Source organism: Lissotriton helveticus, chromosome 6 (genome assembly GCF_964261635.1).
Source record: "Lissotriton helveticus chromosome 6, aLisHel1.1, whole genome shotgun sequence".
In the NCBI taxonomy this organism is placed as follows: Eukaryota; Metazoa; Chordata; class Amphibia; order Caudata; family Salamandridae; genus Lissotriton; species Lissotriton helveticus.
The window spans coordinates 1934071463-1934098453 of record NC_136067.1 but is presented as its reverse complement, the minus strand read 5'-3'; the positions used below and the strand labels follow the sequence as shown (position 1 = coordinate 1934098453).

The window sequence follows — 26991 nt, the reverse complement described above, 5'->3', positions numbered from 1 at the left end:
CAGCACTGGACGATCTTGGCATCCATAGGATGGGAGACATGTTCCTAGACGGAACCCTAAAGACTATAGCGGAGGTGACAGCTCACAGGACACATCCCTCACCACTGCAAAGCTTTCAGTACCACAGAGTCAGGGAGGCCTGGAGGGAGCAGCTAGGTGACGACTTGCAGGAACCCCCTGACGTATTGGAGCTCTCCCATGTCATTAAGACGGAGGTCCCGAGGAAACTGGTCTCTGTTATGTACAGGATCGCCATGGCAGAAAGAGAGGCTGAAATCACCAAGGCGCGTTCTGACTGGCAGCGGGACTTGGACATGGTTATAGATGACAGCATATGGTGCTATTGCTGCGGTAGCACGAGGTCCGTATCTTTGAACGGAAGGCATCGACTGGTGCACTTCAAGTACCTCAACCGAGTATACCATACACCGGAACGGTTACACCGCTTTGGGCTTCGTGATAGCGCAGCATGCAAGAAGTGTAATGTGCAAAATGCGGGGTTCCTGCATCTGGCGTGGGAGTGTTCGGGGGTACAGGGCTTTTGGAGTAAAGTATTCACTGAGTTGAGCAACACTCTGGAGACAGTCGTTGCACATTCTCCGGCGCTGGCACTATTGGGGTTTTCTAGGCCACTGCCGAAAGCGCGCCGTAGGATTGTGGAGATGGGCCTCCTGCTGGCAAAGCAACGGCTAGCCATGTGCTGGATGAGAGGGCCCCTCCCCCAGATAGACCAATGGACGGGGGACTTGACCTACTGTTGCACGCAGTCTGAGAACTACAGTGAGCTATTGCCGCTTAAGAGCCGACCCAAGAATTTCTGGGGACTGTTTTTAGAATACAGAAGGCGGCAGGAGACGGTGACCACGATGCAGACTGAGTCTGATCAGTGAAGCGCCGGTCCCGTACTGGTGGGAAGCGCTCGGAGCAGCGGTAGGCTGTGACTGCCCTGAGCCTTGGCCAACTAGTACTCCTACCTGCTAAACGGGTTACTACGGGCACATCATATTGGTAGGGAATGTCGCAATTGTCAGATACGGCATGGTTGGGAGTTACCTCATGTTTGGGATTCTTTATATTACAAAGAGTGTACATGTCACTGTTCGCGGTTACTGCAATTTTGTCAGTTGTACAGTTATGAACATCCCTGTTGTTCAACGCCGCCCAGCCTCCGGGATGTGGGCTTAAAGGCTGTATGATATGCAAAGTACCTTGGGATGCAGGTCCAGAGTTGGACCACGGGATATTTTATGTATGTATGCTCAGATAACACCACAATAAAAATTGTTTTAAAAAAAAACAACAACAAAAAACTTGCTTTTGGTAGAAGGCTGAGACATAGTAGCATATGGCAGGCTCCAATCAGCTATGGCACATTCAAGCAAAAAATTGATTCTGTGGAATATTGCTCTGGAGACCTAATTATAAGAGGTTGAGAATATTTCAAGGTTTCCATCCTTCTTGTTTTGTTGTTCACTGTGCTCCCCTCGCAACCAAACCTTAGACATGCTTGAAACGTCTCTATATAAGAAAAAGAAGGCAGGTTACTAAACTTTGCCAACTATACCCACAGACTATAGAATTCCATTTCCAGTACATCATACCCATCCCCCGATAGAATCAACTTCAGAAAGGACATGAGTCTGAACACATCACCCATCATCAAATATATGTTCAAGCCACCCATCCAAAGATCACCATGTCAACACTTGTAAATCAAATGAGGATATATTGATCCTGCCGCCCCCAAGCCAAACCGACCCTGCCTAATCCATGCCACAGACCCATAGAGCCAGTGCTAAATATGACACAGAAAAAACACATCTGGCCACCTTGCACTCTTGTTTAAATAATCTCAGATGTGCCGCTCCAAACTGTCTTTAAAAAAAATCCTTTAATGGAAATGTTACAGTTTTTTGTGTTTACAATCTCTAAACACTTTGTGAAGCTTGTTCCCTATTCCCTAAATATTGTAAAAGATGAAACACTCCATCCCTACATTTTTGGCAATTTTTAGGTCGAGCCTGGGCAGCGCATGCGCTGGTCTGCGAGCCATGCTATGGATGTATGACATTACAAAGCATGCTTTTACCACGCATGCCTTTACATCGCAGTTTTTACAACGCATGCTGTTACAACGCATAGCGTTAAGGGGCGCTGGATAGTGAATAGTTTAATTTACTATTCCAACTCCAGTCCCCGTGGATAGTAGGGAAGGTGTTGGATAGTAAATTAAATCCATTCCCTATCCTAGAGCGCCCCCAGCGCAATGCGTTGTAATGACATGCGTTGTAATAGTTGCGTCGTAAAGGCACTGCGTGGTAAAAGTTGCGTTGAAAAGGATGTTTCCCCATGCTATATTGGAGTATGTAATTGAAGCCTCACCCACTCTCCACCTATATTTGGCATTGGCTTGTGTCATTGTCCTTCGTAAATAGCGGCTTCTGAACAGCTATTAGGCTTTTTAGTCCTGCCATAGTACCCCCTTGTCTTCATTTGTAACCTCTCATGAGGACTGGCCCTTTTACTTCGGTTGTTACATGGTATGTCTTCTTTAGTCTGTAAGCACTAGTTTCTGTAATTAGTTTCTCTTACTGCAGGAGGGTCTCTCGTGCGCAGTTGTGACCGCCGGCTTGTTTATTTAACTCGAAGCAAACACGGAGCTCCTCAGGGGCCATGGAAGACAGAAGGGGGCAACTAGCTTTGCCTTCAAGCATCTGGAATACAATAAGTCTTCCATTTGCAAGAGTTTAAGTTATTGGTATTATAAATGACAATGCCTTTAATTTATGTTTCAAAAACCAAAACATAAATAAATACATTGTTATTTACAATGCCAATAGCTCAAACATGCGTAAATGCGAGACCTATTGCATTGCAGAAGCTTGTTTAGGTTGAGCCTGGGCAGCACATGCGCTGCTCTGCGAGGTATTCAGTAAGGGACGTGAAGCTCCACCCACTCTCCGCTCATATTTTTCATTGGCTTGTGTCATTGTCCACTCGAAACTGTGGCTGTTCATTGGTCAATGGGCTTAGTAGTCCCTCCTTAGTACAGCCTTGTCTCATTTTGTAACGTCCCATGAGGACACCCTCCCCCCGCCCCCCGTTACGTGCGTTGTTACTCTGTAGGCTTTAATTATTGCCTCTGAGCACTATTTTCTCATATAGCTTTGTCCAGCCTGCTGCTGCAGGCAGGATATTCTCTCACCTAATGCTTTAAAAAAAAATGATAGCACAGGTGCAAGACATTACAATGCAAGTGCTTTCCGCATTTGTGAGAGTTTAAGCTATTGGCATTGTAAATGACTATACCTTTTATTTATCTGTTTTAAAAACAACACAAATAAAAGGCATTGTCATTTGCAATGTGAATAGCTCAAACTCTTGTAAATGCAAGATGTATTGCATTGCAAATGATTGTTTTTAATGAAAATTTGGAGCAACATAATATTTTTAAGGCGAGTCATTGAAAAGATGCTCTTGCAGTTCAGAGACTTAACTATTAACTAAATAGTTTCTATTAAATTATGGATCGTGAGGGCTGATATTAAGTAGTTGCATGGCAGAACTGACACCAGGGAGGGAGTTGGTACAGTTGGAAAAGTACTCTACACAAAAGGGCCTTTTCACAGACTACGGGCAGGTCTCTGCCTACATGTACTTTCCCGACGTTTCCTTATTCACAGATATCTATGGGAGTACATCTGGAAAGATGCACCAGGTGCAGAATTCGAGGTATGCTCCAGGAAAGGACTTTAGCGTTTACGACTCCTGTTACCAGGGGTGTAGCTTCATGGGTGTGCTTAGGGTGTTACATTTATTTTCTGTTAAAAAAAATTGGGTGCAGGGTCTTTCAGTCAGGTATGGTGATGTGTTTGTCGGATTTTACAGGAATTTTTACACACAGACAAAAACACACACACATTCTCTCTCTGTTTTGAAAGTCTTCACAAATGTTAGTTATTTTACAAAATATGATGTTTTCTCTCACTTCGTACTGCTACCAATCCACGCTCCTATCCCTTACCACGGCTCCTTAAGCCACTCTCATGCACTCTGCTTGTCACATAAATATATTTTCAGCCCTGCTAAGTACCATGCTTCAGGCGTTAGACTTACTCATTTCAGTGTAGTGGTCCGTATCACCGCACTGAAATGCAAAGTCACGCATTCTAGCGCCTTCTGCGGTGTCAAGCCATAGCGCTCCTTATGCACCATTACTGAACTCTCGAATGACAGTGCGAGGCGCGCTGCTTCAAGAAGGCTTGGGAGTTGACTCAAAAGGCTTGCAGGCAGCTCTAGCTTCTCTACGGTAACAATGTACCGTTTTGACAGCCACTCATTATTAGGCCGCAGGACATCCTGAAGCCCGCGGCACGTGCTGAACGAGGGTCAGTTTTAGTTTGTTGGCTGCTAGCAATGCAGCCGCACAGGCAGCTCACCACTAAACCTAAAATGAATCCCACCTCGCGACCAGACACACCCGACCGTCATCCCACAGCCACTGGCTGCGGCAAGCTTGAGAGTGACTTAACCGACCGCGGTGCCTCCGGTCGGAGTGGTTCCAGACTCGATAGCCCACTACCAGAGCAGCACACCACAGTCCAGCCTGTGCAGAGGTGAGCCACCCTGAATGCCCTCCCGCCTGAATTCTGCGGCCAGCTGGAGAACCCGAGTCGTACTTGATGTGATTGCGGCCTTTACATAATTGCCACGCTTGCCAGCTTTAAATTGTTGCAAAAAGTAAGTAGAGCAACGTATTCTCTGCTTTTGTTTTCTAAATCACTTAAATAGGTGTGCTGTAACTGTTAGGATACAAATACTCCTTTATTGTCAGGGCAGGCTCCTTTCAACGTACTGATACCTCCACAGCTTGGCTGGCTCTGTCAGTGGACGGTGCGTGACTAACTTGAGACAAAATCAGGTACTTTTTAGGTCTCGCACCTGCGACACAGGGCGAAAGCCCTGTCGCAGCGAGACCCTATTGTCGTCGGCTCTGCTTACAACGAGCCAAAAGGGAGACAAAAGATGGGCACGCGCAGCATGCTGGAATCGGATCAGGTCGCGCGCGTTAACATTCGCTCCGATTCCGGCATGCTGTTCACACACACACACACACACACACAGACACACATACAGACGCACGCGCGCACACACACACAAACACAGGCACACAGGCACACACACAGACACACGCGCACACACGCGCACACACACGCACGCACGCACACACACATACCCTCACACACACACATCCCCTCCCTCTCCCCCCACCCCCACTCACCAGGCTCTTTCCGCGTGTCCCTCTCCCTCCGTAGCGGGTCAGTCTCGGCAGCAGGCTCCAATTCAGACTCTGAGCTCAGCGTGTCTTCTCCGGCGTTCCTCAGCTTGCGCCGGGACAGCCGATGTGCACGCTCACGGCGACGGCGTCTTGTGCGCTCCCACCGCGGTTTCAGTTTCGCGCCCGGCGATCCTCAGCTTGCGCCAGGACAGCCGATGTGCACGCTCACGGCGATGGCGTCTCGTGCGCTCCCACCGCGCTTTCAGTTTCGCGCCCGGCAATCCTCAGCTTGTAGTTATGGGTAAGGGTGTACAGACAACGTTCGGTGACGTCGGAGCACTTTTCATTTACAAAGTTTTGAGAAACACAAGCAAATTAACATACACGCAGATGTACTTAGTCAAGCTAAAAAGTCAAATTATTTTGTTATATTTGTTCTTCATTTTTTTGGTCTAAATTCAGAGCCAGGCACTGCCCCATTCCAGTCACATACACTCCCTATGCCGGTGACAGGCACTCTATGTGCCGGTGACAAGCACTCATACACGTGACAGACACTCATCCTACCACCCGCAGCAGACACCACTCACGATCACCTGCATATAACCAGGAGCATCTTGAACTACAGACATCCAGAGCTGGGTCAGAGTCAGGTCTTCAGCATCCACCAAGCCACACCCTCAATTGTGTTGACCAATTAACACGCTCACCAGTGCCAGACACCTTTGTCAGTGCTAAACTAGCACCTCCCACACCACTAACAGACACCCAGTACCCCGACCACGGCAAACAACCAGCACCCTCAACCGAGCTGGGCCTCTCAAATGCAAAACAACCAGCCCCCACGAGTGATGAATCGATGAGCACCCCGCCTGTGTCAGACACCCACAGTAGGACACCCAGCGCCCTCACCTATGCCAGACCCCTCAATATCCAGGCTTTGCCAGACACCCTGACCTCTATCAGACACCCAGCGCCCTCACCTATGCCAGACCCCTCAATATGCAGGCTTTGCCAGACACCCTGCCCTCTATCAGACACCCAGCGCCCTCACCTATGCCAGACCCCTCAATATCCAGGCTTTGCCAGACACCCTGACCTCTATCAGACACCCAGCGCCCTCACCTATGCCAGACCCCTCAATATCCAGGCTTTGCCAGACACCCTGACCTCTATCAGACACCCAGCGCCCTCACCTATGCCAGACCCCTCAATATGCAGGCTTTGCCAGACACCCTGCCCTCTATCAGACACCCAGCGCCCTCACTTGTGCCAGAGCTGCAGACCTTCTCCTTCGTCCGATTGCTTGGTCTCCGTCAGCCACCCAGCATCAAGGCCAGTGTCCGACACTGAGCGCCCATGCCTTCTAGCCTCACTATGCCAGCCTCGTCCCCATGCCCTCCCCCGTACCAGACACCCAGCAGCCCTCCGCGGTCAGCTCGTGTGGTTTCCATCTGTGAACGGCATCCTAGCACCCCACTTCTCAGACACCCAGTTCCGTTACCGGAGTCAGACATCTCACATATGCAAGAAATGCAGCACCCCGATCTCTGCCCGCCTCCCTCTCCCCTGCCTTCACGTGCGTCAAACAGACTATCCGTGCCAGGGGCCCAAAGGTGCCACCACTGTCCTGTCAGATGTGGACTAATGCTAGACATCATCACCAGGCTCAGACACTCATGTGTCACAGATGTGTAATCCCACCATAGCGGATCCCTTAGTACCCTGCCCCATGCCAGGCGCCTTCATCTGTGCCCTCCGTGGTCCGATCCCTCATAATCCTGCCCGTGCCAGGCACCTAGAGCAGACACCTCTACCTGTGTCAGACTCCCTGAGCTGTCAGACACCCTCGCCTGTGTGACCTCTCACATGTCGACACCTACATCCGTTGCCACTGCTCCAGAACTCCTCCAGTGTCACTCCCCTGAATTCTGCCCATGCCAAGCACCAGTGCTAGACACCTTCACATGTGCCAATCATCCAAACCCCTCTATGGTCAGAGCGCTCAGTATCCGGCCCATGCCGGAAATCCCCACCTGTGCCAGACACCCCAACCTGTACCAGACACCCCCCACCTGTACCAGACACCCCCCACCTGTACCAGACACCCCCCACCTGTACCAGACACCCCCCACCTGTACCAGACACCCCCCACCTGTACCAGACACCCCCCAACCTGTGCCAGACACCCCCACCTGTACCAGACACCCCCCACCTGTACCAGACACCCCCAACCTGTACCAGACACCCCCAACTGTGCCAGGCACCCCCGACCTGTGCCAGACACCCCCAACCTGTGCCAGACACCCCAACCTGCGTCAGACACCTACACATGTCACAGTGATCCAGAACACTCCAGCGTCCGTTCCCTCTGAATTCTGCCCATGCCAAACATCCCCACATGTGCCAGATGCCCCCACCTTTGCCAGTCATCTAGAACTCCTCCAGCGTCAGATCCCTCAGTATCCACCTCATGCCGGAAACCCCCACCTGTGCCAGACAACAACATCTGCGTCAGACACCTACACCTGCATCAGAGATCCATGACCCCTCCAGGGTCAGAACCCGCAGTATCCTTCTCATGGCGTGCAACCCCACCTGTAAAAGACACCAACACCTGGGTCAGACACCTACACCTGGGCCAGACACCTACACCTGGGTCAGACACCTACACCTGGGTCAGACACCTACACCTGGGTCAGACACCTACACCTGGGTCAGACACCTACACCTGTGCCAGTGATCCAAGACCCCTCCATCGTCAGATCCCTCAGTACCCTGCCCATGCCGGAAACACCCACCTGTGCCAGACACCAACATCTGTGCCAGACACCTACACCTGCGTCAGAGATCCATGACCCCTCCAGGGTCAGATCCCTCACTATCCTTCTCATGTTGGGCACCTACACCTGGGTCAGGCACCTACACCTGGGTCAGACACCTACACCTGTGCCAGTGATCCATGACCCCTCCAGGGTCAGATCCCTCAGTATCCTTCTCAAGGCGGGCACCCCACTTGTACCAGGCACCTACACCTACGTCAGACACCTACACCTGTGCCAGTGATCCATGACCCCTCCAGGGTCAGATCCCTCAGTATCCTTCTCAAGGCGGGCACCCCACTTGTACCAGGCACCTACACCTACGTCAGACACCTACAACTGTGTCAATGATCCAGGACCCCTCCGGGGTGAGATCCCTCAGTATCCTGCCGTGCCGAGCACCCCCACCTGTACCTGGCACCTACACCTGGGTCAGACACATATGCCAGTGACCCCTCCAGGGTCAGACACTTACCTACACCTGTGCCAATGATCCAGGACCCCTCCAGGGTCAGACACCTACACCTGCCTCAGACATTGTTATTTGTAATATTAATACATCTAAGTCATGTAAATACAACACAGATTGCATTACAAATGCTATAGGCGTCACGTTTGCGAAAGTTAAAACTATTGGCATTGTAAATGACAAAGCTATTAATATCGCTATTTACAAAACCAACACATAAATAAAATATTTGTCATTTACAATACCAATTGCTCAAACTTTCCTAATGCGAGACCTATTGCATTGCAAATGCTTGTTTACAAGTCCTGCCAGGAAGGCATTGCAGCGACCCTGGCAGGGCCTAGGCAAAATGAGGTACTTGACTTGTTTCTTGTTACGGTGAGCGTAATTTTAAAAGTCCTCCACTGCGCACACTGTTCTGCTCTTGAGAGCATTTGCCCTTGCAGCCCCGGTCAGTGCACTGTGGTGTATGGACTGCCCCACAGAGTCGAGCAAGCACTGTCTGTGAACAGCTCTATGGCGAGCGGCTGTCAGTAGTGAGTTCCCCACTGCAGCTTAGGAGCTACAGCCCCAGGCTGGATTTTCCCGTTGGTGAGTGGCCTGTTACACTACGGAGCAAGCACAAGAATCAGTGATGTTTGTGTTTAGGAAGAGAGCACGCAAAACGGTTCAGATTACAATAAGAAAAGACGTTGCATTGCTGAACCAAGTGCGATAAGGTGTTCCTTTCAGACATGATCTGTCAATTTGACACTGTCAAATGCAATTTGTCTGTGGCTCTGCAAGAAGCAGTAATGATCATAAGTGTAAAATCATGTAAGATGTGAGTAGATTGTGGTTATACAATCGTTTTACAGTAGGTTCAGGTGTTTTGCAGCAGTTTCAAGCTCTTCTCATAGCTTGGCCTTGCTTAAATGAGTGTAAGTTCTTATGTTCATCTGTTTCCAGGTACTTAATTTGTTGATTTTGCTTGCAAACAAGTATCACTCTTGGTGTCATACATTTAGTAGTTGAATGTCATTCATAAGTACCCTGAAACCTTGAAAATGTCACACATAAGCACTCATAAAACGTGGCAGGTTTGCAGTCTGTGTTTCATGTCAGATAGTGTCCTTCCATTTCTGGCGCTTTGCAATAGTTTTAAGATGTTCCTAGAGTTTCTCGTTGCTGAAATGGCTGTCATTTCTGGTAGATATGTTTCCCTCATCTTCATTGCTTGATTTTTGCTCGCGAGAAAGGGTCACTCAGATTGTTGAATGCCACTCATAATTTCACTGAAATTTCGAAAATATCCACATAAGCAATCTGAAACCTTAGCAGCTATGTATTTTAACATTATATGCCTCTGTAATTGATGGATAATCTGAAGCGGTCACCCCCCCTCCCCTCAATCTCACTGACCAAGCTACGCCCCTGTCTGTTCCCTTTCTATCGAGTTTTTCATAGCGGAGAACCCCACTCCATACAGGAGGAGGAGGATCCTCTGTGCAAAAACACATTTTGTTTCCTATTCGGGGGAAATATTTTTCCCTTTGGAGAAACCCCTACCCCACACCCCCACCAAATCTGCTGATAGTCCATTCTCCTCAATGCTCATGAAGCAAACTTACACCAGCACTGTGAAATATGACCTTTTTCCAGGCTGTAAAAGGGGTAAATCGTGGTTTGAGAATGCCCACAAACATGCAGGCGCCCCCACATTTACAAGGTGTTCCACGCCCGGAAAGCCCACTTTCCGAAGTCCTCCATGAAGCTCTTCAACCTCATAAATTACTTTGTCGGTCATGAATCCATTTGTGAATTCCTGTCAGGGTTAAAAAGGATCAATTTAATCGTAAACGTACGGTCTACGTTTATCTTGGTGGATAGGTCCAATATTATTCATTAAAACATTGTTCATATGCATGTTGGAGAAAAAAGGTACAAGCAAGTCAAAAATTTTATTTGGAAGTAGTCATGTGGTATGCAGATATGGCAGGTTTGTAACAAAACCAAACAATGAAAATGTGTATTTGCAAATGGAGATGAAGGTGCTTTGGTGATGAGTAGTATGTGCATGTGTCAGATTCAAAAAATTTAACTAATCACGTGTTGAATGTAGCACATGTAGATTTTACGCATCGTTACCTGAAGCTCTCCAGCATCTCATCTTCTCGTTCCTCTTCTTTTGATCCAAAGATCCTGTCCAACATTGCCATCTACCTGTGCACCATCACCGTGGGGATCATGTCCTACTACATGGCTGACCGGAAGCATCGCAAGGCCTTTCTAGAAGCCCGGCAGTCCTTGGAGGTCAAGCTGAACCTGGAGGAACAAAGCCAGCAGCAGGTAAGCCTCCTCTGTTAATACATCTATATATCCTTTACTTCTTATAACTGTGGTTATCATGGTGACACTGCACAGTTCACAGAGAAGGAAGCCTGGGTTTTAGCAGGTGGAGGTATTTGTATGTTTGAGAGGAGTTGGGCGCTTTTACTAGAGATGCTCTGTAGAGAGTCCCTTCTACAAATTTATGAAGATGTTTGGTGGGATCTTGTCAGAGGGGCCGATTCACAAAACTAACTTATGACAAAATCCTAAACGTACTACTTTTTGTATTCACAGAAGGCATTTAGTAGTCTTAAATTAGGATTTTGTCCTAAATTAGGATTGTGTTTTAAGGTAGGATTTTGTCCTGAATTAGGATTTTGTCCTAAATTAGGATTTTGTCCTAAATTTGGATTTTGTCCTAAATTAGGATTTTGTCCTAAATTGGGATTTTGTTTTTAGTTAAACTTAAGACAAACTTAAGTTAAACTTAAGCCAAAATCCTAATTTAGGACAAAATCCTAACTTAGGACAAAATCCTAATATAGGACAAAATCCTAATATAGGACAAAATCCTAATTTAGGACAAAATCTTCATTTAGGACAAAATCCTAATTTAAGACTACTAAATGCCTCTGTGAATACCAAAAGTAGTACGTTTAGGATTTTGTCGTAAGTTAGTTCTGTGAATCGGGCACTAAATGTTTTCCAGTGAGGGATCAGAGATACAATCATTGCTGGCCCCAAATAGTATGGCCACAGTGATCACTAGACCAGCCCATTCTAACATTCTGAGTGAAACTTTAGTAGTAGCTAACAATGACATCATGTGTCAGAACTCGCACGTTCTGACTTCAAAAATGCTAGCTGCCAAGATCACAAATACAGGAATGCTCTTCCATAAGACAACTGTTCAATTGCAAAATGTGTTTGTGACACCAATTAATGATTATACTGTCGCTCTTTATGGTCACCCATGAAAGATGCCCCAAGTGGATGAATTAACGCTTCACTCATGTCATCAAACGCTTGAACTGTTCTGTTTTACCCCTCTCAGTTTTCAAGTATTTCACCAAATTCCATCATTGCTTTGTGAATGTGGTAATTAAGGACCTTCACACCGTGATATAATTCAGTGGCTAGCTACTCGTTTCGTGAACCTTTTGGTGCAGGAAAGTAGGGGTTCATTGAAGCTGGAGCATGAACCATACTTAGTACCATTATTATCTTATTCTTGGCACCTATTGTCAAGCTTTCTTTCATTTCTATGTGGTCTGTATCTTTTCAAGGCATTGTTTTGCTGTATGAATATGAAGGTACTGGGATCTGTCTATTGATTAGTATTTTGTAACTAAAAAGTCAGATATTCATTTTTTCCAACCACACTAATGGGGCCCCTGAATGTCAGCCTGGACTGCATTGACTGAGTTCTGTTGTGGTTTTCCACGCCACTATAGGCACAGAGTGCAAATCCAAAGGCACACAAGTCAGTAGATTGATGTGTTGGTGCCAGCAGCAGTGGTAGAGGCTCTTTGTTCAATTTGGTAGATCCCGGAATGATTGTTATTTACAACCAGTATCCTATTGTACAAGCACTGGGGGATGGGGCACCATCTCCACCTCCATGCCTACATTCTAGAAAATGAAGATGCATTGAGGTCAAAACAGATTATAGAAGAGTCTCCTCCAGAGTGGTATCTTAACATTCCAAGATTCCATCTCCTGAATCATCATGCAACTTTTCCCTATCTAGTGAGATTGATGTCGCTGTACCAGCAATCCATCTATATGGAGTGAGGTTTCTGGCATTTCAGTGCCTTGCATTAAGGAGGTCAAAAGAGCCATGCGGCTGGACCACATCACCCAGTAGACAAAGGACAGCTTCCTCTGTACGGGCGGAACCAGGACTGAAATCATTGTACTCCGAGATCGTAGACCTGTCTCCATTTGACTGATAACAGGCCTAGGCACCACTTCTTCAATGACCGCAAAAGCCAAGTACACGGGGTACTCTTTGATTCAGAGCTATCCTTTGCTCCATAAGATAATGTAGTGGTCAAAGGAATGAATCTCCAGCAGTTCCTACTTGGTAAAATCCAGTCACAACTCTAAACCGGCCATGGGATGGACCCGACGAAAGCCCTCATCATGTCCCGCCTCGACTACTGTAACCTCCTCTACTTTGGCCCCCCGAAAACTCCCATTCCAAACTACAAAGTCTGCAAAATCTGGCACCCACAATGCACCTTATCCTTTGTATATGGGACGCATCAATCCCGCCTTGAAAGCTTTTCACTGGCTAGCAGTCGAATCCGGATCAGCAAACTTCTGAAAACTGAACCCTTCAGACACTTGGACCCTCAGACCTGCTGAACTACAAGGGGCTGCAGATGCCCTCCCTGATTGGCTGCGTTCTTCCCTTCCACCGCTTTCCTTCTGACTACTTTTAGTTGTATCCCTCTTCCTACACGCTGAAGTATTCGCATGTTATCTACAGCACACTAGAAAACTACAGATACATAATACAAGGCGATTGAATGAGAATTGACACATGACCGCTCTTCCACAAGAGAGTGTTTGAGAGGGCGGTGTCCAGTGTAGGTCGAGGGAACCAGGAGCCATGCCAGGTTTCCAGGCCAAGCACTGATTTTATAGGTCTGTTTAGATTGCTTTTCTCAATGTAATATGTATAAACCAGAATGACCACCAGCTGTGTTTATTTGTATGTAAACGTATCTTATCTGGATATCCTGAAATCTGGCTTGGATCCGGCCCTTTTGGACCGGAGTTGGACACCTCTGATGCGGTAGAACATTAGGAGACACTCAATACGTTTGCGTTGTAGCTCCATGCGCTATATAGTGTGTTCTACCAACAAGATGTACGTGTGGGAGAGTTAATGCTGTGTTTTTATCTGCAGCTACGCATGACTAACCCACTTTCCCTGTCATGAGTCAGAGGCAGTAATTATACTGCATGACCAGGTCTAGCCTACGTACTTTTCATAGGCTAGGGATTTCATGTCAGTATGTCCACCAAAGTGTGTTTATTTCACCTGACAAAGCAAGAATCGCACTGCCACATGTCCAAAAGCAGGTCTGTCGCTGACATCCTTTTCACCATCAGATTAAAAATGAGTAATACCGTGGAAAAAAACATATGAATCACTGCATCAGGTCATGAAACACACCTAGAGTAGGAACTCTTTCTTCTCATTCTAAGCACAGCACCGAGCTGCAGTGTTAGAACTCAGCACTTCCACCCAAAAGAAGGGAGCGGAGATCTATTTGTAACCCTGTGTGTCTAAGGAATAGTGTAGTCAACCTCAATTTAAAATAAATCTGGGAAAATTAATCTGAACCCGGAGTCCCCAGAATTTGTGACTGATTTTTGGTCCCCTCCCCCGCTGGTTTTTTCCCAAGTTAGGGGACAGTGTTTGTAGGCTCGCTCTGTTATAATTAATAATTTTGTTATAATGCCTTGCTTCCTCCATATATCAGTGCTGAATTGTATGTGTAAATCCCTCTGGTAAAGGGCAGACCTCTGCTAGACAGTGTGGTCTCTTAGACCACCTCTCATCCCCCATTCACATAGACATAATAGACAGACTACTGGGTGTATAGCAGGCGTCCCTCAAGTATAGCAGTTTGTCAGCCGCTGGACATTTACCTTGTTATTTATTCCTGGATTTCCTTTGTCCTACTCACTGATTTAATCTTCAGAATTTATCTTTGTTATACCGCCAACATCAACAAGAAACACTAGTGTATAAACGGATCTCTACGCATACACTATAACACAACATAAAAACTGGCTGAGTTTCCCACTTCATAGAAATAATAGACAGACTACTATGTCTATGGCTTTAACATGCTTCTAAGTTCATTGGGTTAGTCAGCAGGTTATGGTGCTTAGATAGAGTCAGATGTTTTAACCTTCTCCTCCATTACAGCATCTGATGCATTAACAAAGCAAAATCTCAAAATATTTTTTGGGTTAGGTATTTTTTGCGAAGATTCATGAAGCAATAACAATATACGTAGCAAGTGTAATAGAATAGCGATAAACATTCCAGAGTATTAAAATTGCTGAAGGAGTTGAAACAAAACAAAGAAACACAACAGTACAACAAATCTGTATCATTTTATATAAAATGGAAACAGTGAAAGAAGAGAAGGTGGAGGTGACGGTAGGAAGACAGAAGAGGGCAAAGGACAGAAAGAAACATAGCGCGAAATAAGAGATATAGGAGCTAAGAATGCTGAGTGATAGAATAAATATTTAGTAAAAGGTAGCCAATTTAAATCCGATTTAATCGTCTGGCGTAACGATAATGAGGTAACAGTAGATATTCTATGTTCATCACAAATAAAATTCCACCATGTTGACATAGATAATTTAGAAGTATCTTTCCAACAGGAGGGTATACCCTTAAAGGCAAGCAAAATGAAAAGATCAAATTACACAATGGTATGGCGGAAATATGATTGAAGACAGGTGACCTAGATCCAAAGAAAACGTTTGGATCGATAGATGAATTTCACAGTAGATGATCTTTAAACCTTTGGACCAAATAACTTTCCAAAAATTGAACACATGAGAGTAATAATAGAGTAAATGAGTTAAAGTACCATTTGAAGTGGAACATGATCAACATAGTGGACAAGTAGCTTGATAAAATTTAGAGATACACTCAGGGGTGATACCAGCTCTATTATAATCAAAAATAGACATTGTGTAATTCGCGGAGCTTTGGAGGTGTTAAACAATTTAAGCCATATATTATCCCATTGATGAACAGTGAATAGTGAATGATGCAGAAAGGTAATTTTCCTATAATAATTCAATAGAATCATTTAATCGCAGAGGTAGGCACTAGTAACATTTTGGTTTATAGAAGCAGCTTTGGGAATAGAATTTGTGGTTAAGTATTATGCAATGGCGTCGAGGGTGTGAATGGAACGAGGTCAAGAGGAAGCACAAGCTCTTATAAATAAGGCCTTTAATATGCCTTTTCTGCTTAACCCGATGAGCCTCCTGTAGGTTTATCACATCCATTGTGGTAGTAGTGGAATACGTCACACTTTCTTGTGGTAGATTGTCCTCCCTAGTTAAAATTAACTTAAAAGGTATGTAATCCTGGGAACTGGGGGTATTTTAGAAAAAAGAGTACTTCACTGTGGGGATGAGCTTTCCAATAAGGCACTTAAACAAGCATTGGCAAAACCAAAAGGTCTGGCATTGGCAAGTATTGTTGTTGCATGTTTAAGCCACAGAAATCGAAAAAAACATACTGCCACTGAAACATGGCTGCAACATGCTTTCCCATTGGAATATGAAATTTAAAAAACATTCACTGATGTGGCTGATTTACTATTGATGTTTTTTAATTAACACTCCTTTCATTAGTGCTGTGAATTTCATTATTATTTGTGAAGTAGAGAAAAATAAAGGCCTAAAAAAGCACTCAAGTCATAGGCAGTACCAATATTACAATACGACAATTACTTTATAACAGCAACTTCAAAACGGAGACCAAAATCACTAGCCAACAAGACACCCAAAGTGCATGTGAATTAAATAATGGTTAGAAAATTATTCAAAGGAACACTGTGAATCCAATTTTTTCTGAAGAGACAGAAATATTTTAAGGCAGGTGTGAACAGTGTGCTCAGACTTTCTGCAGTCTCTCAAAATGAAGGGAGGCTATGTGTGAAGTAGACCAAACTATTTGCCCCATGCTGTTTGCTGTGGTGGGTGGAAGCAAAATGTTAATGACAGTTATATGAAGCCTGCTGACCACAAGCCCCTCTGTGTAATTTATGTATGATGTTTTAATAATTTATTTAGGAAAACTAATAGTCTGACATGAGAACTAATGTCTCAAAGGCCAGACCTAAAAATGAAGCATCTCTGCCCTGTCCGCTTCTTCTCCTATCCGCTTCAGGATAAAATACTGCCCTTGAATCTTAGGTTTGTGGTGGGCTTAAGGACCCTCAGGAAATATTCAGGTTACCTAAAATGTTTTGGTAAATCCCATCTGCATTTGCAGCGACTCTAAATAATTTACTTGGGCCTATTTACAGTGTTGTTAACAACTGGTAAATGGACAGGAAGGAGGTAAGAGAAAGGTACCGCAGCTGTAAATATTCTTCCTACACCCACAACCACTTTGGTTACCTCACAGAGACTTGAGAAAACAGACATTGGTGAAAGTGTCTAGGCAAGTTTATACACTATCTCACTCCCAGACACAGCCAGTCCAGCAATCCTGCTAGCCTGAGTGGAAGGTGTTATGTCTTCTGCTCCCCCGTGCCTCCACATCCTCCAAAGGGATGGTGGACCTGATGAAGATGTCCTCAAACATAAATATTTTGAAGAATCACACTGCCAGAACTAATATCAGACAAGAACATAAGTGTAGGGTGAATGCAGTTGTATGTGTGTATGTGTACAGTGTACCTCCCTGGTGGAATGGTCTGGGATCTGGGACCAGTAGTGTCATCAGGTATACCAGAGAATATATGGGCTATCTCTGGCATAATGCTGGCCACTGCTGGCATAATGATGACTGTTGCAATTGGGTCCCGTCCATTCAGTACGCCTGTATTCTTTGCTTTTTGTATCTTCAGGTTTTTTACTTTTTATTGTGGGTGAGTGTCACTACATGTGTCTGACCTACGGTAATCACATGGCAAACCGACTGTATATGTTTACCGCCAGTGTACGCATTTAAATATAAGGTCATTGCATCACAGCAAGGGTAAGGGGCACTTGGCTAGTTATATGTGAACACGTGTGTGCATAAGTGTGCATATGCGTGTTCACAAGTGTGTGTGTGAGACTACTGTTGTGCGCAGCCCAGTAACTGCCCACAGGTAACCTGGCACAAAGAGAATTCTGCAGGATTAGATATTGACTTTGGGAAGGCCTTATAATGTTAGTGTACACTTTTAGGGACAGTCAATGTAATTTACTGTTCTGTCTTTAGTGACACTTTGCTACGCAGATACAGAGAGAACTGCCTTAGAGTGCAGTTTTGCTGTTCTTTGGTCTACAGAGACGATATATCGAATTAGCCTTCAATATGTGCGGGAAAATCAATTTTGCAAGTTACACAAAGATATCTGTACAATTTATGGATCATCCAGAATTGGTATATTCCTTTGATGCAGCTCAGAATCAGAGCTTAGGCCTCGTGTCACCCTGCTGTGCCAGGTTAATTACATTTCTTTCCAGCAGCTGGAACAAAGGCCTCCCCAGACAAAGGGAGTAATTAACAGTGCTTCACTCCCCTCCTGAGGAGGAAAGGGGTGGGGCAGAATGATCTGCATCAGTCAGGCCTCTGGAGGGGGGCGTGGCTTGAGCGCCGAGGGAGATGGCGGCGTGAGCCCGGAGCTCCGTGCCTCTTTCCCCACAATACTCCTGAAAACGGGGCCAGAGGACCCGCAAGTGCTCCGGAGCCGGTAGCGGACCTGAGGGAGACTGGCTGGGCGAGGTCTGAGCTGCTGGCGGCACTGCAGCGCCGAGATCGGCCGCCGATCGCAGCGGCCGCCTGAGTGAAGGGAGAGACGGCGGCGAGCAAGATGGCGGCCGCGACGGAGCCCTGACTGATCGAGGGCTGCGCAGCGGTCCACTCACCCGAAGCAAACGGTGGGGGCGCGGCCGCCGTCTCGGACGGTCCCGACGGCGATACCCCCCGCAGCGGGAGGAGCTCCTTGACTCTCGGCGGCGGTGCGCGGCGACCGCGACCGCTAGGAGAAAGGGCCGCCGGGTACGTCACTGCCAGCGGAGCTCCCAGGCGGCTTCATTAACCAGGAGAGCGGAGAGACGATCTACGACCCAGCCCTGGGCACCGGACTTGATGGCGGGTGAGCGGGGGCAGCCCTGAGAGGTGGGCCACGAGGAACGGGAACTGATGTAGTACGGCCCGGGGCCCACCCCGCCCCCCGCCTCCTTTTTCTCGTCGCCCCCCCGCCGCGAAAGAGCGAATGGTGGTTGGAGACATAGCGGAGACACCCTGCAGGCCAGCGGAGGTCCCCCCGACAGCGCCAAGCTCCCGGTGGGGCGCCACACTTGAGCCGCTAGCCCAGAAGAGGGAAGACGGTATACCATAGTCCCCCAGGGGGAGGGCTGCACGGCAGGCGCTGCTTCTGGAGTGCGGCAACAGAGCAGTGGGATCCCGTGGCGCACAGGAGCCGGCCACGTGGCTGAGGCCCGAGGGAAGAAAGAACGAACGTCCACGGCCCCCGGGGGCCGAGGACCACGACAGGCGCCACTGCTGGGGTGCGACATCTGTGAAAGCGCGACCCCATAGCGCACAGGGACAGGTCGCGAGGCCGTGGCCCGGGGGGGTCTCAGCCAACCGGGCAGGCCGAGCAGGACGAAGTCAGCCACAATGGGGAAGCCGAGGACCAAGGCGGAGGAGGCAGAGCCATCTGATGCGGCGGAGGGGGGCCCCGCCGGGCAGACGGACCTGCAGCGGTTACAGGACCGGATACTGGAAGCCATAACGGCCACTCGAGACGCGCTCCACAACGATATTGCGCAAGTGGCGTCGGGACTGGGCTTGCTCCGGGCGGACCACGATAAATTGAAAGACAGGGTCAAGGACGCTGAAACGGTGATCAAGGACCTGGCACCGGCTCACAAGGTGATGGAAGGGAAGCTAACGGAAGCCCTGGACCGCATACGCACCCTGGAAAGGCGGGCGGAGGACGCGGAAAATAGAAGCCGGCGCAGCAATGTGCGGATCGTAGGCGTACCGGAGACGGAGGGGGCGAGGGACATGGTTGCCTACATGGAGGAATGGCTGAAAACAGTGGTGGCGCCGGAAGGGCTCTCATCATTCTTCACACTGGAGCGTGCACATAGAGTCCCCTCAGGGCCTCCCAAGCCCGGGCTCCCACCCAGACCGATCATAGCCAAGTTGCTCCATCACAAGGATAGGGACTTGCTCCTGCGGAGAGCTCGGGAGAATGGCCCCTTCCAGATTGCGAACAGCAGGGTCACGCTTTTCCCGGATTTCACCTTCGAGACACAGAAGCAGCGGGCCTCCTTCCTTACAATCAAAAAGGAACTGCGGAATGAGGGGATAGCCTACTCGTTGCTTTTCCCAGTCAGGCTCCGAGTGGTGGTGGACGACAAGGCGAGCTTCTTTAACACGTCAGCAGAGGCCTGGGACTGGTGGGAGACATACAAAGCTGGGACGGACGGCGCCAGAGCACAGGAGGAGCGGGAGAAGGAGCGGGGGCGTTCGCCGCAGCGGCCGTGGAGGTCGAGGAGGCTGAGGAAACGAGGGCAGGGGAAGATGGGACCAACGGCCTCCCAGACCGAGGCAGAACGGCAGGCCGCACTACTGGAAGTGGGAAAGCTGAGTCGAGCGGAGGGCCCCGGTTCTGGGGGGGCCATGGACTCGGACGCTCTTATATCGGCCTCAGGCTCAGAATTGGACCTTTCTGGGATTCATCGGACTGGAGAGCCGCTGGTGACGCCGCAGACGGCGGACGAGATCCTGAATGTCTGAACTGCTGGCAGAAGACTATGGGTAATGTTTGGGAAGCTGGGAGGGAGACCCATGCCTAAGTATATAGCGGGCTCCGGGGCACACCGGGGCACTCGTAGCAGGGAAGACATGGGGAATTGGGGAGGGAGTGAGGAGCTAGGCGGCGCAGCCCCCCTCTGGACAAGGCCGCACTCCGTAGGCCCTTAAGGCACCCACGGCTACGGCTGTGTAGTTAAGACCTGGGTTGATCAGGTGTGGGAGTTTGGATGGGGACTGATATCTTGGTATTGGGGCCTGTTCTGGGGGAGGGGGGGGTTCCACAGTTGGGGATTGTTTACCCTTTTTGAAGTTATTGACCCGGGGTACACCACGGGTAGGACTGCTGGGATGTTTCGTTTTGTTAAGGGGGGGCACCACCACCATTGCAGGGCGGGAACTGGAGGAAATGTGTCGACCAGATCGTTGGGACAATGGCTAATGTGAATAACTTGAACTGTATTACCTGGAATGTGCGGGGCCTACACACCATGCAGCGCAGACACAAGGTACATGCATATTTAGTGCGGAGGGGAGTGCACATCGCCATGCTGCAGGAGACGCATCTTACACGGCGGGAGGGGGCAGCGCTGCAGAGAAGGTGGCGGGGACAGGTTTTTCATACCAGCTACTCTGCATATGCTAGGGGGGTACTAATTTGGATTAGGGCAGGCACACCTTTCCAGCTCACGCGCCAATGGGTGGACCAGGAAGGGAGGTATGTGGTGGCGGAGGGGAAGCTGGAAGGTAGAGATGTGGTCTTAGCTAGCATTTATGCCCCGAATTCGGACCAGCTGGCTTTCCTCACGACACTATCAGGAACGCTGGCTCACTCCCTGGCGGGCCCGGTCCTGCTGGGGGGTGACTTCAACTCCATTACGGACCCTTTGTTGGATAGGTCCCATCCCCCCCTACATGATTCCCCGGTACACAGGCTGTCTAGAGGTAGAAGGGAGTGGCAAGAGAGTTGGGAACTGACGGATGTCTGGAGAGGGCAACACCCGGCTGACCGGGATTACTCATTCTTCTCCGGACTGCACGACTTGCATGTCCGATTGGACACGATACTCTGCTCCCGGGGGGTGCTGCCATACGTCACGGGATCGGAGTACCTGTCGAGAACGATCTCTGACCATAATCCACTCCTGATCCGGCTGGCTTGGGTGGCGGGGACACCCAGGATCCCGATCTGGAAACTACGGCCTGAGACCTTAGAAGACCCCCTATTCGAGGCGGCCCTGGCGGAGGGGGTGGCCTCATATTTCGCGGAAAATGAAGGGACGGCGTCCTCCAGGGCGATGGAATGGAACGCCTTTAAGGTAGTGGTGAGGGGTATCTGCATCAAAGACTATGTAGGTGTGCGAAAAGTGTTGCTGGGCGATCTAGCTATGGCGGATACCAGGTTGAGAGAAGCGGAGAGGGAGCGGCCCGGACACCCTGAACTCCAGGAGACACTCTGTGCGGCTAGGGAGGCGGTAGCAGTTGAGGTGGAGAGGCTTCGAGCTTTTGACTTTAAGAGGTATGTGCTGCGCTCCCATGTGGACGGAGACAAGGCGGGCACCCTTCTGGCGTGGCTTTCGAACCCCACTAGACGGTGCACTCCCATACTCCAACTGAGGGATACGTCGGGTGTAGTACAGCACACTCAGTTGGGCATAGTTGACGGCTTCCGGGAGTATTACGAGGGCCTATATAAGAGTGCCCCAGGAGACCGGCCGGGTCTGGCAGAACCCTTCTTGACGGGCCCACCTCTACGACGGCTAGAGGCAGAGCAGGCGAAAGACCTGGGCTCGGACATTGAGTTAGGGGAGATCAGGTCGGCGGTGCGACGCATGGCACGAAACAAGTCGCCGGGAATAGACGGGCTCCCCATAGAATTCTATGGCAAATATCTAGATATCCTGGCCCCAAGACTGTTGACCGTCTATAAAGAGGCCAAGGCGGCGGGCCAACTACCGCAGTCAATGCGGGAGGCATTGGTGGTCCCACTGCTGAAGCCCGGTAGAGAGAGTAGTGACCCGGCGTCCTATCGACCACTCTCTATGCTCACCGCGGACTATAAGATCCTGAGCTCCATACTGGCAGCGAGGCTCCTGCCACACATGACGGACCTCGTGCACGAAGACCAGAATGGTTTTATCCCAACGCGCAACACCACGATCAACATCAGAAGGCTTGTCCGCCTCATGGACGGGCTGAATAGCGGAGATGGGACGGAACTGGTCCTTTCGGTTGACATCGAAAAAGCCTTCGACAGTCTAGAGTGGGACTACCTCTATGCAGTAATGGAACGGTTCGGGCTGGGGACCGGCTATATTCATTGGACGAAGGTCCTTTATGCGGAGGCGATAGCGAGAGTGAGGGTGGGATCAACGGTGTCCCTCCGATACCCGGTTGAACGAGGCACTCGGCAGGGTTGCTCTCTCTCGCCGTTGCTATTTGCACTGGCTATAGAACCGCTGGCGGCTCAGGCTCGGACTGGGCGGCACTTCCGTGGAGTGCGGGCCAGAGACGGGCAACATTTCATATCGCTGTATGCCGATGATCTACTGCTGTTCCTCCATGACGGCGTTGGGGACTTGCAGGGAGCGGAGGCGCTGCTAGAGAGCTTCGGAAAGATGTCGGGCCTGAAAGTTAACTGGCCCAAGACGAGCTTGTTCCCGCTGCAGGAGGGCGCTGCCCAGCCGCACCACCGATCGGAAGTAGCTTGGGAGCCTGCCTGTATTAAGTACCTGGGGGTCCAAATTTTCCATACGGCGGAAGACTTGCTAGAGGGCAACCTGGGGCGATGTGTGCGTGGATTGAGGGGCTGCATGACCTTCTGGGCCACATTGCCGCTATCGGTGGCTGGCCGGATCTCCTTGCTGAAGATGGTTGCACTGCCAAGATTATTATATTACTTTCGGACGCTCCCGATATGGCTACCTGGCTCCTTCTTTAGACTACTTAAATCGCTGATCACGACATTCATTTGGGGAGCGGGACGGTGTAGAGTGGCGCTGGCCACGCTCTCTCGCCCGAAAGATGAGGGGGGATTAGCGGTCCCGGACTTCGAGCTTTATTACCTAGCGGCCCAACTGCAGGTCTTCACGCAGGAGGTGGCAAGGGTGTTTCGGGGTCCGGAGGGTGACATCTTGCGGGGAACGCCCAGGCACGTCCTGGCTTATATTACTCTCCAACAGCGGCTGGACGATAGGGATTTATCGCTGGAGCAGCGCACATACCGCCAATGCTGGAACCGGGCACAGAGGAGAGCCGGTATTCGGCGCCCGTACGCACCGGAGATCCCTCTGGGCATGTTAACAGCCCTACCGCATGGCGGGGACTGGTCACATCTGCAAGGATGGGAAGAAGCGGGAGTGCAAGTGGTGGGAGACCTGTACGAAAATGGCGCGCTGCTCCCGTTTCAGGAGTTAATGGAGCGCTTTGACATCCCAAGAGGGGGATTTTTGCTACACGCGGCGGTGACCAGGGCAATGCAGGCCCACTGGGGCACGGGGCTTGAGGAGCCCGAGACGGCGGCAGCGTGTCAGTACACTATGATGGCGGCGGGTACACTCAAGGCAGTGACGTGCCTTTACAATCGGATGATAAGAGAGCACATTCCTCCTCTTGCATCTCTGAAAGCCAAGTGGGAGGCGGACCTGGGTAAGGACATGTCAGACACGGCATGGGCACAGCTGGTCCGAAGGGCCCGCAACAGCACGAGAAACGCTAGATTCCAACTAATCCACTACTACATATTACATAGGGCATACATGACCCCGGGTAGGATCAGGCGATATTTTGGTGCGGAAACAGCGTCCTGTCCCCGATGCCTAGAAGAGGGGGCCGAATTGGTGCACATGCTGTGGGCGTGTCCGGCCCTGCGGGGATATTGGCAGGAAATAGGGGTGGTGCTGAACGAGGTGACTGAAAGGACCGTAGACTATGGACCAGCGGAGTGCATCCTGCACTGGTTTCCCCATACCCCCCAAAACAAACTCACGAGCAAGTTCATTGATATGGGACTGATGGTGGCTAAGAGGGAGATCACCAGGAACTGGAAGGCGAGGATGGGGCCAACTCCGCGGAGGTGGCGGCGGGAATTCTTGAAGTGGGCGGCGGCTGACCACTCCTATAGATACCAGATTGCGCGCAGGTCCCCTAGCCAGACAGCGGCAGATGCGGCGACCTCTTGGGAAGTAATGGTACAGGCACTCCGGGACAACGAGGCAGATGAGGAGGAAGAGGCCCCCGAGGCAGGAGGGGAGATAGAGACTAGCTGAGGCCCCGAGTGCATCAGATACACAGGAGGACAGGCACTAGTACTCCAGGAACGAACGCTATAAGTGCATTAGATGGGTGGTGGTGAATGGGGTGGGACAAGGGGGGGAGTTCTAGGTTTTGCGCAGGGGGTGGGAGTTGGGGGTTAGCGCATAAGTTACGTAGGACTGTAAAAGTAGTCATGCACACGATCCGGACACCGATTACTCCTTTGATCTGGACGTCGGGCATGTGAGCGCAGAGATATCATCGCCGCCCGACCCCCGGGTTGTGGGCATAACGGCTGTGTACTGACCACCAATTAATATTGTATATCTGCTCATTTTTTATGAAACTACTTGCGCATGTATGGGCCTGTACAGGCATGACTGCAATAAAAAATTAAAAAAAAAAAAAAAAAAAAAAAAAATCAGTCGGGCCTCTGGAGCCAACACAGAAGGGGGCTTCCCTTTGAAACTCTAGTGAGGAAGGCCCTAGAGCGATGTCAGCGAGGGGCGGAGCTGAGGCTCCCAGAGAGGATGTGACCTGCGACTCCTGGATGACGCCATTTTGAACTGTACCAGCATGCTGTGCGGGAGGGTGGGACGGGGTGGAGAGGTGATGTGACACCATAGGATTGGCTAGGGGTGACTTACTTCTGGAACCTTCCACTCCCCTTTAAAAACTCTTGCACAAGGGAGAGACTCTCTTTTCCCTGGTGATTTTTCTGCACTTTGCTGTTGGACCCTGGAGCCACCATGCTATCTCGAAGGAAGAGCCCCTTGATGCCCAGAATGGACTCAGGACTGTGTCAGTTCACCCCAAAACCAGTGGGTCTTCCCAAGGGCCAGTGAGGCTGGACCCCTTCCACTCCCTGAGGTCTCGTTGGGGGAAACCCAGAAACCAAGACCAAGGAGGAAGGTCAGGAGAACCAGCTCCCTGAGGACTGCACTGTCTTGGAGGTCTGCTGCAACTGCACCAGGTGGCTAGAGCCCACCACCAGGAGTAAAATGAGCCCAAGATCGTCAGAATAATCCTAACTGGGCCTAAGTTATGGCATTTTTTATTTTTGCGACCTTGGATTTTTTTTGCCAGCCGAGAGCATATATCTCTGCCATTGTTTCATAATTTACCCTTAGGGTGGGCCAGGGCGTGGTGCAAGATTTAATTATTTATTAAGTCCAGGGAGAAGGCGTGTGGGGGGCCCCCTCTCTTTATCCACTTTTGCCCCCATGGGCCCTGATCTCCCAAGGGCTGACTCAAAATTGATATGGGGCTCGAGACCCAACCATTGGACCCCAAGCACCGATGGGGCTTTCATTGCCCCATTCCGCCCCCCGTGCCTGTGATCGGGGGGGGCGGATTACCACCAAGCAGTTTGCCTCCAACTCACATGGAGTGCGGGTGGGGGGTGGGAGAAGGAGAACAGGCTGGCACTTGTGCCGGCCGAGCGCGAGGGAGCTGGCTGGGGGCGCAGGGCCTTGGGGTTCTTCCCGCAGCCCCCACTGCTTCACTCATCTTGGGGGTGTCCTGTGTGGAACTGCAAAGCAAACAAGATGAAGGACGGAATGTTGCACAATGGCAAAACATTCACCCCCAGTCACAGATCTGGGTTTAATCCATCGTTATTTTGCTCAACAAGCCACCCCAGTTCAGACATGGCCATATGCAAATCAGTCTTGGCCCTGTGCCTCATGGGAACAGTCCAGCCCGAACTGCCAAGCCATGTCTTTCCTGGACCGGAATCAAGCATCCTAGGACCGGTTTCTGGCTATCAGCCGTCTTCAGCCAGGATAGCTTGACTCAACATTTCTTTTTGCATTTGCATTTGTCACCCCGAGTGGGACGGGTATGCTCAGACGTGAGTCCCCTGCTCTCCACACCACTGGAGTCAAGCTATCCTGGCTGAAGACGGCTGATAGCCAGAAACCGGTCCTAGGATGCTTGATTCCGGTCCAGGGAAGACATGGCTTGGCAGTTCGGGCTGGACTTTTCCCATGAGGCACAGGGTCAAGGCTGATTTGCATTTGGCCATGTCTGAACTGGGGTGTTGTGGTGAGCAAAAAAACGATGGATTTAGGCCCAGATCTGTGTACTGGGGTGAATGTATGACATTGTTCTGCATTCTGTCCATCAACTGTTGTTTTTGCCTGTGTGGAACTGGGCATCTCTCTCAGCAAAAGAAGACTGCAGCGTGAGGCCGCCTACAAGCAGTCGGGCTCTCCCGAAAGCAGCAGGAGAGCCACAATATTCAGTGCGTCCGTACGAGAGCCACATAATGGATCTCGGGGCTCTTCAATTTAGATATGTATTTTCATTCGTGCCGGCA

At 49.8% G+C, this 26991-nt stretch overlaps 1 protein-coding gene across 3 annotated transcripts in view; it reads left to right on the top strand.

Annotated features, from left to right (window-relative positions):
• ADCY3 (adenylate cyclase 3) overlaps positions 1–26991 on the top strand; it is a 519000-nt gene that overhangs the window by 227807 nt on the left and 264202 nt on the right. For all 3 annotated transcript variants that reach the window (XM_078649931.1, XM_078649932.1, XM_078649930.1), the window contains one exon: positions 10748–10897. In XM_078649931.1, the coding sequence (XP_078506057.1) occupies positions 10796–10897 (102 nt within the window). In that variant the 5' untranslated portion in view covers positions 10748–10795. The remainder of the gene's footprint in view (positions 1–10747; positions 10898–26991) is intronic.